At 39.8% G+C, this 15346-nt stretch overlaps 1 protein-coding gene across 2 annotated transcripts in view; it reads right to left on the bottom strand.

Annotated features, from left to right (window-relative positions):
* PTPRB (protein tyrosine phosphatase receptor type B) overlaps window positions 1-15346 on the bottom strand; it is a 229405-nt gene that overhangs the window by 87492 nt on the left and 126567 nt on the right. For both annotated transcript variants that reach the window (XM_077265275.1, XM_077265276.1), the window contains 3 exons: window positions 3265-3543; window positions 2389-2646; window positions 2032-2295 (listed from right to left, as the gene is read on the bottom strand). In XM_077265275.1, coding sequence (XP_077121390.1) covers window positions 2032-2295; window positions 2389-2646; window positions 3265-3543 — 801 coding nt within the window. The remainder of the gene's footprint in view (window positions 1-2031; window positions 2296-2388; window positions 2647-3264; window positions 3544-15346) is intronic.

Genomic DNA, 15346 nt, shown 5'->3' on the forward strand with positions numbered 1-15346 from the left:
CAAAAAGGATGGGGGTTTGCACCCTTGTATTGATTGGGAGCTTAATCGCATTACTGTACATAACCAATACCCCCTTCCACTCATTCCTAATCTCTTTAACCAACTTATTGGGGCTAATTGGTTCAATAAGCTGAATCCCAGAGGAGCCTATAACCTTGTCCGCATCAAAAGGGGAGATGAGTGGAAAACAATATTCAATACCCCAGAAGGCCACTATGAATATTGTGTCACGACTTTTGGGCCAAGCTGTACTTCAGGCACTGGTCAATGATGCTTTTTGGGATCTCCTGGGTATCTGTGTCAATGTTTGCTTTGATGGTATCCTCATCTTCTCCAAGGACCTTGCGACTTATAGGGCCCATGTACACGTCATTCTGAAGAGATTAGATGATCATCACTTATATGCCAAACTAGATAAATGTGTATTTGAAGTGCAAAAATTGGGATTCCTGGGGTTATCTTGTCCCCAGGGCAATTCAGATGGGCCCCGCAAAGGTAAAGTGTTATCATGTTTCTTGGGTTTTCCTAGTTATTACAGGAGGTTTATAAGGGGGTTCTCCAAGGTGGTGAAACCCCTTACTGATTTTACTCATAAAGGGGCAGATGTTTCTAACTGGGATCCTGCTGCTATTAAGACATTTAATACTCTGAAGATAGCCTTTTTCTCCTCTCCAGTTCTGGCTCAGCCAGATGTTAATTGGTCTTTTGTGATGCAGGAGGACGCCTCTGAGGTAGCGGTGGGAGTGGTGCTCTCCCAGGGATCTCCTACCCTATCTAATTTAAGACCACAAGCCTTTTTGCACATTTAATGCATGGCCTGTTTGTTATCCTCAGATTTAGGCTGGCTATTTAAAGCCTGCTTCTAATTCAGTTCAGTGCTGTTTATGCAGTTCCCCTACATAGGTGTATGGTGGTGAGTGCCTCCTGGTTCAGCTCTGGTTGCTTCTCAGTACTTGCTAATGGTCGTTATTTATTCTTCTTTATTAGCTGTTGTCCTGGAGTTTCCCTTTGGTTTTCATTTAAGTTTTTTGCTAGCTTTGAATTTATTCTTGTATCTGACTCCACATCATCCGCGTCACCAGATGCCAACTATCCTGAGGCAATCTGGGAGGGGCTCTGTAAAGCCCCCCTCTCCTTCAGGAGTGGGTGAATAATATCACGGCCCTTAAGGACTTGCTTAGCAATGGTGGCTTGCGCAAAATAGCTATTCCTGTGCTTAACATCTCCCAGTTATCTTGGCATCCACAATATATGTACGACTGAAGTGGAAAGGAGTTGTAAGAAGAGGGCTCATCTACTGTGCCCGCTCCAAATTCAGCAGATTCTGGCTATTTTACACAGCTGACACCTGTCAGTCATTTGTATGAATGGAGCTAGTATAACACTTTAGATGTTGTGGTGAATAGCGTTCATTAGATCTATCTTACTGGTTAGAAGTGGAGGAACTCTGTCACCCAAATTGGGTCACCATATTTAGATAAATGTAATAACTAACTAGCTATATATGCAAGTCAACACCATCGTTCAGATCATCATCACTCCCTACAATCAAATTTGCCTTAATGGAGTCTTCTAGCAGCAAATAGCAAAAGATGAGAAATCACTAGCTTTTGACCGATACACCAAAAGATGAGAAATCACTAATAAGCTTTTAACCGATACACCAAAAGATGAGAAATCACTAAGTTTTGACCGATATACCAAAAGATGAGAAATCACTAATAAGTTTTTTTGACCGATATACCAAAAGATGAGAAATCACTAATAAGTTTTGACCGATATACCAAAAGATGAGAAATCACTAATAAGTTTTGACCGATATAGTGTGTCATTGGCATCTTTCAAAAATGGCCGTTTATGTCTCACAACAGCTTCCTCTTATATTAATTGCTGTATAACTTAGAAACTGGCTAGAAAAAATAATCTACTATCTAGTATATCAGTAATGATGGTAATTTTTTGGTCACTCAAGAATGACATATGCTGTCACATATAATCATTAGCCAAACAACACCACTGGTAAATACATACCAGTCCTGCCAGTCGCCATTTTGTCCACACTTAGGTCCCCAGCGATAGAAGTGACAACAACCTGATATAGACGTCCTGGTGTTAGATCATTAAAGGTGACTTCAGTGGAAGCAGAATTCAGAGTTCGGCTCTGCTTGATAGGTCCTTTCTCAGACAGGGTAATATTGTAGGAATCCAGCTTGCCTCGAGGTGTTTTCCAGCGAACCTTTAGTTTTGTAGAACTTCCTTCATTCAGCACAGATAGATCAGACACTTCAGCAGGAGCTAGTCAATGAAGAACAACAAATGGGTAAGATGAAGTGACAAGATGACCCCAGATGTTGGTAATAAGGTCAAGTGAAATTTTTCAGTCCTTACCTGTCCTTGCTAAGTTAGAGTTCCAGTTTTGCAGGCCGGCAGCATCAGTTATCACCGTGATATTGTAGGTGTATCCAGGAAGGAGTTCATTAAATGTATGTGTAGTTATTTGTTTAGCAAGAGTAACTTTACTAATGATCTTTTGCTGATATAATAAAATAACCTTGTAATATTCTATATTGCCAGAACCAGGAATCCATGATACATGAATACTGTCTGATTTACTACTAACATCGATACTCTTCACAGGCATTGGAACTATATAAAAAAAGAAAATATATATTAATTATAAAATACATGTTGTGGAAAATAATGTATAGTACAACACTATGGCCCTGATTGATTCATGCAATTTCATTCGAATTCTGTTGTAAATTGATTTGAAAATGTTGCCACTTTGGTGTTTTCACGTCAGTTTCTCTCAGCTCCACCAAAATTGGCAGAACTGGGGAGTGGCAGGGACCTGACACCACAGCTCGGCTAATGCATGACAGGCTGTGGCATCCACTATGCCAGAAATGTTACTCCAGTCAGTGACTGGAGTAAAATTTCTGCTGTGAAGTACAGAGGCTCACACCACTTGTAAGATGCTCCTGATTCATGAAACAAGAGTGTCTGACTCCACTATGTCCCCTCATCAAGAAAATCATCGGTCTTTATAAATTGGGTACTTTTTTTTCTAACATGATGATATCAATAGTGGAAATATTATGGTTATTTTGACGAATTGGGAATCATGAAGAAGGCAAACAAACTTTGAGATAAAGCATGCCAATAATTGGTTCAAGAGCAAACACTGAACTGTGGTTTATTGCGAAAATGATGCTGTGTGAGGTGATATAGTGTAATAATGCACAGTGGTTTATTTTCTGTTACCTGTGGAACCATTGATAGCAATGGAGGAGCTGCTCTTGCTGCCAGAGATAGCGGTTATGGTGATTTCATATTCTGTGCCTGGATTTAGGGATGTAAACACAGCTTCTTTTTGGGGGACATCTCCAGGGACGTTATATTTTTGTAGACTTTCCCCTCTGTTGCTTAGCAATTGTAATTCATAATGATCTACCCATCCTGGAGATGGGGTCCAGGAAACCTGAAAACTTGAGGATGTGACTGTATTCCTTTTTACTGCAAACTGAGAAGGTGCAAGAGGATCTGAAAAAAAATAGCCAAAGTATACAACATAAGTATTCGATATGTTTGGGTGAGCTTTGTATGTGTGGCTGGAGTTTAGATTCTCTCATTTTACTTTTTAGATTCTGTTCACATTGGTTTTTTTTTCAATTATGTATAAATTGCAAATTAGCATAAGCAAGTCAGTGGGATCCATTGGAACTTGCTGGGATCGATTTGTAACTGGATCCATCATACTGGTCAAAACTCTATGAAATGTTGGAGCCATAAGTGAGCAGTACCTTGGTCCTTGCTGCATTTTTGCAAGAAACCAAGTTACCAATAATAATGTACCATATGATCAAATCTTTTTTTTCAGTATCCCTTGTTTATGCCCTGGTTGAATATCTTGTATTAACGCGTTGAGTGTTTAGATCAATCACAACATATTCATAAAAAAATTAAGCTGCTTCAATTAAAATCAAAACAGTTTAGTGCGTATTCCCATGTAGAAAAGCACAATTTAATTGCAAGTGATTTAGGACAATGAATACGATTTTTCCATTCCCCGTCATATCTTTTGACCGCTGTCTAATAACAAACGACCATTTAATTAGTTGTGTTCTATTAAAAGATGGGAAGGAGTGGCAGGAAGCCCAGCAAATTTCCTGTCAAGGTTCTAAAACTTTGTTCTCTTTGTGTGGTACTAAACTAATATTTTTTTTATTGTATTGCTACATTGCCAGATAAAAAAAAAATATTTTTCTTTAGCTTAGAAAGTGCATCCGATTCCTAATATTACCTGACGAGACCTAGAATATTTAGTATTAAGTCTAAATAGCATTTTAGAACCTCTGACTTCGGCCCCAGAATAGTCACCTCTTTCTTTCTGCATAATTTTATAGCCATGGTTGAAGTTGAAAGCTATAATAATGCATTATGGTTTTATTATATGCATTAAAGGACATCTTAGAAAGTGAATGATCCTATCATTTACATTTACACATCCATTCTGCTTGTATTAACCACAGTTTAATCTGCATCTTTTATTGTGATATATCACAGAAGTGGTTTGTCTTTTATACTCATCTCCTTCAGACTGTAGAAGGAGTTAGTGGACAATATTCCGCGCTGCCGACAGAATGGAGACGTATATCCCGGTATGGTACAATACTCATCTCCTTCACACATCACACTTTCCTAAGCAGGAATGGTAGACACAGTGAAGTGTTACATATGAGAACTCTTGTTAGCTGCCGCTTCTAATATGTACTCATGAGCCAGTAACGCTGAATGTCCTCCTTGTATTGATTATGGACTAACTAAACGGGTTAGATAGGATTAAAAAAAAACATTTTATTCTTAGAAACCTTGGCATTGAATTCATTGCAATAACATAACCAGTTAATAGATACTATTAGTTACTACTCTTAAAACCATGGCTCTTCCAAGAACCCTTACTTGACCGACCTTCTGAAAAAGTCCTTTTTTGAGGAACATCTTGCATCAAGAGAAATGTTCTGTTTCCTAAAACATAAATTCCTAAAGTCTTAGTACTTTGAACATTGTGTCTTTGGACTTGAACCACAGAAGGAGTTGAACATGGTTTGCGTGCCTAGAAGGTGAAGTTTAAAAAATCAGACTTTATCTAATCTATCTGGCCCAGAAAACAAAACACTTAGTCCCTTTAACATCCGCTAGAACAAAGGAACAATGAGGTTGGGAAGTGCCTGGGCTGAGAGAGTCCTGTCTGGAAACAAACACTTAAGCCATTTACATTGTTACAAGAATTCTTTGTTGGCAACCTGCCACCAATGCAATATTATGCATCGCTCTATAGGAATCTCACTGCCACACTGGATTTGTTACCAGCCTGGGACCATACGTAAAACCACCCTTATACCAAATGCAGATCTACATGTACATTTTAGAGATGTGTGATATTTCTCTTCTTGTTCAAACTTTTCATGCTACATTTATATATCTATCATTCATTGAAGCCCACCCTATCACACTTACACCAGGACTAACGTCTCCTTCAGTGTTCACTTGTGAGATCACTAAGGTCAAGTACAATAGTCTATTGGCAGATACGGATAATAACTTCCTCTCTGCCATTCTTAAAGTGAACTTCCACCTTTGTTTTAATCCAATTGTGTTGATAAATCTTTGTTCATTTCTTCACACACACGCACACGCGCACACAAACATAGACACCACTGAATACTACATACAGACATATAATAATATATTTATAGTATATATTTATATGTTATATGTATGGTACTGTGCAAAAGTTTTAAACTGATATGGAAAAAATGTTTGCAAAGTATGAATGCTATAAAAGAAGTGTAAATAGTTTATTTTTATCAATTAAGAAAATACAAATTGAATGAAAAAATCTAAATCAAATCATTACTTATTGAGACTGCACTTAAAGAGGTAGTTCCAAACATCCTGGAGAGCTAACCACTGATCTTATGTGGATATAGGCCTGTGCAAATCCTCCTGTCTCTTCATCTAATTCCAGAAAGTTTTTCATGTTAAGATCAGGACTCTGTTGAGGATAAATAATTACTTCCAGAACCCATTGTTTTTCTTTAAGCTGAAGACACTTTTTAATGACATTGGTTACATGTTTGGAGTCATGGCCCTGCTGCAGAATACATTTAGAGCCAATAAGACTCTTTCCTGATAGTGTTGCATGATGGATAAAATATCTGCCTATATTTCTCGGCAATGATCACAACAAGAAATAAGCAAGATGGAGAGGTCAGTCATTGAAACCTATGCAGCAGATGAAAGATACCTCATACTTCCATTCAAAATTGAAAGATACACCATCAGCTCAGAACTGGAAGCAACCAGTGAGACCCATCTACTGTTCGGAGAAGTCTGGCCAAATGGAAGAATTGCAGCCAAAACCATTCCTTTGACATGGAAACAAGGCCAAGTGACTCAACTATGCATGAACACATAGGACCTGGGGTGCAGAAAAATGGCAGCAGGTGCTCTGGACTGATGAGTCAAAATGAGAATATTTGGCTGTAACAAAATGCAGTTTAGTCACCAAAGAGCTGGAGAGTGGTCCAACAATCAGTGTCTGCAGACAACCGTGACACATAGTTGAGGTTCTTCGCAAGTTTGCGTTTCAGCTGATGGAAGTGCATCACAATTACTGGTGTTCTTAATGCAGAGAAAGAGAGGCATAAACTTATTCATCATGCAATACCATCTGGGGGTATCTGACTTCAAATTTATTCTGCAGCAGGACAAAGACCCTAAATGTACAGCCAACGTCAATATCTTCAGCGTACAGATGCACAAGTAGTCGTGGAAGTGATGATATGGCCATAATAAATCCCTGATCTCAACATTGAGCCTGTGTGGAATTAGATGAACAGATAGAAAGATTTGCTCATGCCTACATTCACAGAAGAGGTCAGTGGTTCGTTTTTCAAGATGTTTAGGACAACCTACCTAAGGATGGTCACACCAAACATTGATATGATTTAGATTTCTCTTTTATTCATTCACTTTGCATTTGTTAATTGATAAAAATAAATTATTACCACTTCTATTTTTTTTAAAGTATTCTTACTTTTTGACACTTGTCTGTGGTTAGTTCTCCAAGATGTTTGGAAAAATCCTCTGCTGATTTCCTTCAAAAATTGTGTACAAGTATATCTAGAAGAATTTATGTGGTTTTGAAGACAAAAGGTGGTTAAACCATATATTGAATTGATTTAGATTAGATTTAGATGTCCATTTATTTTGCACTTTGTTAATTGATAAAGATAAATTATTACCTACTCTATTTTTAACATCTTTCTTATTTCACAGCCCTTTTTCTACAACTGCCTATGACAAATGATCTGCAAATGTTATCTCTTACTGTTTTTCTTATTCACTCTTGTCTGGATTATTGCAACTCTCTGCTAATTGGTCTACCTCTAACCAAACTCTCCCCTCTCCAATCTGTCTTGAATGCTGCAGCCAGGATTATATTCCTCACCAACCGTTACACCGATGCCTCAACCTTGTGCCAGTCATTACACTGGTTACCCATCCACTCCAGAATTTAGTATAAACTTATTAACCTCACCCACAAAGCACTCCATGGCTCAGCACCACCCTACATCTCCTCCCTGGTCTCAGTCTGCCACCATACCTGTGCTCTCCATTCTGCTAATGACCTGAGGTTAACATCCTCAATAATCAGAACCTCCCACTCCCGTCTCCAAGATTTTTCACGTGCTGCGGCAGTTTTTTGGAATGCACTACCCAGGTTAATTCGATTAATCCCCAACACTCACAGTTTTAAGCGTGCCCTAAAAATGCATTTGTTCAGACTGGCCTACTGTCTCAATGCATTAAGCTAACCATCCCTGTGTGGCCCATTCAAAATTTTTATGATAACCAGGTTCCTCGCATCATGTTCTCACATGCTTTATGCATTTAATAGTCCTCTGTGTCTGTACTGCTACATACTTAGGCTGATAACTGGTTCATGCAGCATTACATGAACACCCAATTTCTTACATTATGGCCGGTCAGAACAATACAAGCAATTGTTACCATCAACCTTTCGTCTCCCCTATTTCCTCATAGATTGTAAGCTTGCGAGCAGGGCCCTCATTCCTCCTGGTATCTGTGGATTTATGTGATTATTGTTATGCTGTAATATCTATTTATTGTAATAAAATTAATTTTATTTTTAGGTCCAAACTTTTGCTTAGATCCATTATCACAGATAAATCAAGGTAAAGGTTGACACAATAGGTTGACGATAAGGGGTCCTGGCAATTTTCTGATGATGTTGGCAGAAGTTAGCAAGTCTGCATTTTCTTTGCATATAACTTGAAACATTGACCTGTACAAATTGGAAACAATGAACCAACCATCTTTGAATGCATGGAACAGTTGGGTCCTTTAGAGGAAGAATTGCTTTTTGCATTGTGCCTTTTCTGGAGCAAGGCCATTTATGCATGTCCATATGCAGGCTCGGACTGGCCCACCGGAGAAGCGGAGGATTCTCCGGTGGGCCCAGGCACTGACACCTGCTGGCATACTGGCCAGCAGCTGCCTAGGGCCCCCACTGCTCCAGGGCCCCCCCGGCCGCCCGCCTCCCACCCACCCTCCTTGAAGACGATACTCACCCTGCTCCAGCCATGCCTGGTCTCGGCATCTGCAGCGCGTCCTGAATGAGCGGTCATGTGGTACCGCTCATTAAGGTCATGAATATGCGCATATTCATGACCTTAATGAGCGGTATCACATGACCGCTCACGCAGGAAGAAGGTGCTGCGCTGGGAGTCGGGAGAGAGCCAGAGGGATGTCGTCACGGCCGTGCAGTGTGGGACAGGTGAGTATGAGGGACGGGGGGACGGGGGAATGGGGGATGAAGGAGGACATAAGCCGGCGCGCCATGCAAGATGGGAGCAGGAGCGGGGGGGGTGGAGAGATAAGCCATGCATACGGGGGGGATATGAGCCATGCATACAGGGGGGGGGAATATGAGTCATGCATACAGGGGGGGAATATGAGCCATGCATATAGGGGGGAATATGAGCCATGCATACAGGAAGGGGAATATGAGCCATGCATACAGGAGGGGGAATATGAGCCATGCATACAGGAAGGGGAATATGAGCCATGCATACAGGAAGGGGAATGTGAGCCATGCATACAGGAAGGGGAATATGAGCCATGCATACAGGGGGGGGGAATATGAGCCATGCATACAGGGGGGGAATATGAGCCATGCATACGGGGGGGGGAATTTGAGCCATGCATACAGGAAGGGGAATATGAGCCATGCATACAGGGGGGAATATGAGCCATGCATACAGGAAGGGGAATATGAGCCATGCATACAGGAGGGGGAATATGAGCCATGCATACAGGGGGGGAATATGAGCCATGCATACAGGGGGGGAATATGAGCCATGCATACAGGAATGGAAATATGAGCCATGCATACAGGGGGGGATATGAGCCATGCATACAGGAGGGGCAATATGAGCCATGCATACGGGGGGGGATATGAGCCATGCATACAGGAGGGGGAATATGAGCCATGCATACAGGGGGGGAATATGAGCCATGCATACAGGGGGGGAATATGAGCTATGCATACAGGGGGATATGAGCCATGCATATGGGATGGGAGGGAGATGAGCCATGCATACAGGAGAGGGGGGTCATTATACAGTATTGAGCATCATGTGGGATCATTATACAGTATGGAGAACTGTGTGTGGCCATTATACAGTATTGAGCATCATGTGTGGCCGTTATACAGTATGGAGCATCATGTGTGACCAATGGACATTATACAGTATGGAGCATCATGTGTGGCCGTTATACAGTATGGAGCATCATTTGTGGCCATTATACAGTATTGAGCATCATGTGGGATCATTATACAGTATGGAGCACTATGTGTGGCCATTATATATTATGGAGCACTGTGTGGCCATTATACAGTATGGAGCACTGTGTGGCCATTATACATTATGGAGCATCATGTGTGGCCATTATACACTATGGAGCATCATGTGTGGCCATTATACAGTATTGAGCATCATATGTGGCCATTATACAGTATGGAGAACTGTGTGTGGCCATTATACAGTATGGAGCATCATGTGTGGTGGCCGTTATACAGTATTGAGTATCATGTGTGGCCATTATACAGTATGGAGCACTGTGTGGCCATATTTTTTTTGTTTATAATTATTGTATATAAAACAGTGTGATCAGCAGTGCTAAATGGCTGTGGTTGGGACGTGGATATGGATGTGACTAGTTGTGAAATGGGTGTGGTCAGAGGCGTGGCCTAAAATTTGCCATACCTCCTTCCCTTCTTCAAAAGTTGGGAGGTATGGTACCGCATTTGCCAGATCACGGCAAGTGCCACAAATCCCATAGGGAATGAATGAGGCCAAACGCAGTGTTGCTGTAAGTGATCCATTACGCGGCACATGCAGAAAAACTGCCGGATCTGCTGCAAAAGGCGACTTTCACAACAGCGTTTCTTGCCAAAGTCACTGCTGATAGTGTCATACTCACCAAAGGGGAGGCAGCACTGAAAGTGCCTAGGGCAGCAGAAACTCTAAATACGGCCCTGGGGGGGGGGGGGGCTACATTATATTCTGTGGGGGGACTGCATTATACTCAGGGTACTACATTATATTATGGGGGGCTACATCATACTATATGAGGGGGCTACAGTATACTCTGTGGGGGGCTGCATTATATTCTGTGGTGGGTTGTATTATACTATATGAGGGGGGCTGCATTATACCCTATGGGGGTGCTACATTATATTCTATGTTGGGGACTGCGTCATACCTGAGGGGGTTGCATTATATTTTGTGGGGTGCTGCATTATATTCTATGAGAGGGGAGCGCATTATATTTTATGAGGGGGCTACATTATATTCTGTGAGGGGGCTACCCCAATCCTTGCTACATAATTAAGACGTGAACTACCTTATATTATACCTGTCTTGTATCTATTTCTATGTAGCTACATAGTGGGCCCCAAGAATGATTTTCTCTGGTGGGCCCAAGGTGCTCCAGTCCGACGCTGTCCATATGCCCTAATAAGTTGAATAAAACTGATAATTACTACATTCATGGCTGTGTGAAGGAAAACAAGGGATTTAAGGCTGTATTTAAAAAAAAAATAAATGTGACCAAAAGCTTGCATTTTGTCCATACATGCACATGTCATGAAGACATCAACAGATCATGGCAGCCTATGGCACTAAGTGTTTTAGGAGATTACAGGCTGCATAATTTATCTTTCGTAATAATGAAAAACTGACTGGCACTTCCATATCCGAAAACTGGTGTGTACAGGTGCGAACTAGGAATAGCCATCTCTATATATAACAAACACATAAAGTTGCACTCTGTAGTACTGAGGCAATGTAAATATGAAATGTGTGAAATATGAATAGCATTACTGCTCTAGGTAAGAAAAATTGGAGATACTTAGCACATAATTTGGCCAATTCATGCATGCCCAACAGCCAATGACAAGGTGATCTCTGGTTTGCTGGGAATCTACGTGTCTGGTGTGAATACCTATCTCAGGCTAAAGCCTGAATTTATGGGCAGGTAGGATTCTGCTGCAATTCAGGCTTTAGCCTAAGAGAGGCATTCACACTAGATACGTAGATTCCCGTAAAAACCGGAGATCACCTTGTCGATAGCTGTTGGGCATGCATGAATTGGCCAAATTATGTGCTACGTATCTCCCATTTTTCTTATTATCAAGAGCAATGCTATTCATATTTCATATATCTCATATTTACATGCTTTAGCACTGCAGAGTGCAACTTTATTTGTTTGTTAATTTATTTTTGGTGACAGCTTCTGTAGATAAAGGGCAACAAAAGTGTTATCCTGTGTAGGTTATACTTAGTCCGACATCCTAACGTCATAGCTGATAGAGTGTATATAGTTATGATAATTATATTCTATCATGGAATTTTAGTAGGAATTACATTTTCTGCTATTTATTAGTCTAATTTTTAAAGAGATATCTAATCAACACTGTACTCTAAAGACAACTGTATTGATTAAGTAAACACCTAAAAAATTACTTCTGCAAGTCACAATTTTGACTTATTAAGTTATGTTTTTGTCCAGTAGTCATCCAAAGCTTGTAGTCCTCTTCTTTATATTTCATAGTTTCAGAGTTTGTACGATTGAAGGTAGACATAAGTCCATCAAGTTCAACCAATATCCTAACCTGTTGATACAGAGGAAAGGAAAATCTCCATGAGGCAGGTTCTAATTGCCCCATATTAGGGGACAAATTCCTTTCTGACTCCACATATGGCAATCAGACTAATCCCTGGATTTATGGAATCTTGCATTTAACTATATTTAAATGTGTATTCCCTTCTCATCTATTTATGACAAATTTACAGGATATGCCATAAATGTTTAGTAGATGTGGATCCCACCAATTGGACATGCATCTACCTTGAGAACTGAGCAATGAAGAGCTCTGCTATCAGTGGAGGGGTCCACAGAATTTCCATTCATTTGAATGGAAATTCAGACCATATCTTTACTGAAAGCAATATGCGACAGAGCTCTGTTCTTGAGGTAGATGCGGATTCCATTGGTGCAATAACATACATATGCTATAGATTTCCTGCATATTCTTTGGATATGCCATCAAATATGACATAGGAAAACCCCTGTAACCCTGCATGAATAGTAAGATCTGTGTGTCAGTCAAAAGCACAATCAAATGACTGATTACTCATCTATATATTGGCCAATTAACACTGCACAACAATATTCTTTACGACATGGAAAAACTATTGACAGTAGATTGACAGTAAATGTAGTTTAGTATTTTGCAATGTAAGGTATTATATTATTTACAAAAGTGTTGCTCTTAAAGGGGCTTTCCCAGAATAACTTTCATGACCTAAAGCTGTCTTTGGTTTCCACAACTGTTTTCATTTATTTGGGAAGACATTTCAATTTTCTGCTAAATATGGGAGCACTAAAAGTCCTAATGTTAAGACTCACCAGTTATCAAATATTTATTACTCATCCTACCAATGGCTCACGAAACATCATATTTCTCTTGGGAAAACTCCTAGAGGGGCAGCCATGACACAAAACAAAGAAAGGCTATTACCCCATGTACCCACACACCTTCAGTAGCTGTTGCTACGCTTATGAAATGGAAATTGAAAAAGTTGAAACCACATATAATCTTGTGACAACCCTCCTGCCTGTGCAAAATGTTTAAGATGGTCCCAAAAGGAAACAAAGTTGATGATGTTCCTGACATCCATGCCTGCATGGATGAAGAGTGAATGGTGCATTTTTATAGACTAAATATACTAATAAAAGACAATTAAATATCCCTATTGTCTAAAAGACATGCCAGGTTCCAATCGCTAAGGTAAAACGCATCACAAATACAAAGTTCAAAAACTAGCAAGCAGATTTTGTCATTTCATGTGTTATCTCAAAGAAAGATATTGTAGAGCCCAAAATAAATTGCTGAATAACAAATTCAGTGAAAAAGAGAGTAATGCTCACTGGTACTGCAAGCTTCAGATAACAGCTACTTAGTAGGACATAGAGAGAAACGCCCAACCACGGATCTTAAAACATTCCCCAAGGCAGGTAGTAAGCGAAACACAGGTAGTGGTGCTCAGCTCGCAGTGAGAACTATGTTATAATTCAGGTAAGAAAAAATAGCCGCACTCAATACCAAATAAAGTGCTGACTTTTTATTGAAGCGTGAAATTGCTAACCTGGGCAGATGAAAACCAGGTTGGCCAACGCCATTTCGCATGAACACATACTTTCTCAAGGCCAGAACTTCATTTGGCATTGAGTGCCGCTATTTTTTATTACCTAGAAAATGACAAATTCAGCTTTTCTCCGTTTGTAACTTTGTAATTCAAGATAGTGATTATTGAATACATGATGTGAGATTTTGTGACCTGGCAATGCACTTGGGTCCTACATAATACAATTACATTTATGAATACAACTACGTATTCCAAAGTCAACACGTTGATCAACGAATGCCTGTTTGGAAGCATTTTCTAATAATACATTGTACTAATATTACAAAAAACAATAGGCGCATTTCAAATTGGCATGTTAAAGCCACTAGAGAACAGTTACAGACAACTAATAAAACATCTGAGTGTAGATAAGAGCCTGCACAGCATCCTGGTCAGCACCTCTGGGCAGAAGTACTGAGTCACATCCCATGATTCATTTACAGTAGCATATGAGCCTTGTAAAATCCAATCTTGGCTATGGTTAACTAAAGCCAATGTTAGTCATCTAATACTAACATTAGAGCCACATTTACTGCCCCAACACAATGGGTAGGTTTACAATACATGTTGATGGCATCTCAATTACTAAATCAACCTGAGCCAATCTGACACCTCTGCCAGTACTTCCATATTATATTTGGTTTACCATTAGGAAAGGAAGAATTCTGATGAAGCCATTTGTACTCTGCTTTGGTCTGCTGATCATACTCTAATGCTATATTTGTTTTTCTCTGCATTCATGTGTCAACTAAAGAATTTGTTTTCCATTAGATGCCTAATAATTGGCCTATTACTTACAAACTGTGGACTTTTTTTTCTGAGATGAGCTCAACTCAATACCTCTGCCCATAAGATTAAACACAATCGTAGTACAAAACTTCATATTCTGAACCACTTCCAGCTAACATAGAGATTGAAATTTTAGGAACATATATTATGTAACCTACGGCTAATATGTTAATTTTCAGGAAAAAAATCATTTATTTCAATTTTATAAGCAAATAAAGTGACATAAGTGATGGGTATGTTCAAAAATGGAAAAAAAGGCCATTGCTGCTGGGTTTGAACTATTGGAAAACCCATCACACTGACATGATCAGGACCCAAGTGACTTTTATTTATTCCCAAAAATGAAGCCATTTTGTGTGTCAAAAAACTTGCATCTGATTGTGAAGTGATATCAGCAATTGCAGTTAAAGGCAGTACTGGAAAAAGTATTTTAACAGGGTCTACGTTGAAAAATGATATGAGGCTGGTGTTTGTCTTTATTTAATACCTGAGAATACAAACATTTTGGACAACTGTTTAACGTAATGAACCAGCACTTGATATAGGTTAAAACGAAACTGAGTCCTCATAATTATTAACATTTTTTCCAATCTTACTTTTCAGAAATGGTCAGATTCATCAATCACGCTGTGATGAGCCGGGCTATGTTCACGAGACGTGACATGACCTTATTTCCCCAAATAAGATTTCTACATACAGCACGGCTTGCTTTT

Source organism: Ranitomeya variabilis, chromosome 5 (genome assembly GCF_051348905.1).
Source record: "Ranitomeya variabilis isolate aRanVar5 chromosome 5, aRanVar5.hap1, whole genome shotgun sequence".
Taxonomy (NCBI): domain Eukaryota; kingdom Metazoa; phylum Chordata; class Amphibia; order Anura; family Dendrobatidae; genus Ranitomeya; species Ranitomeya variabilis.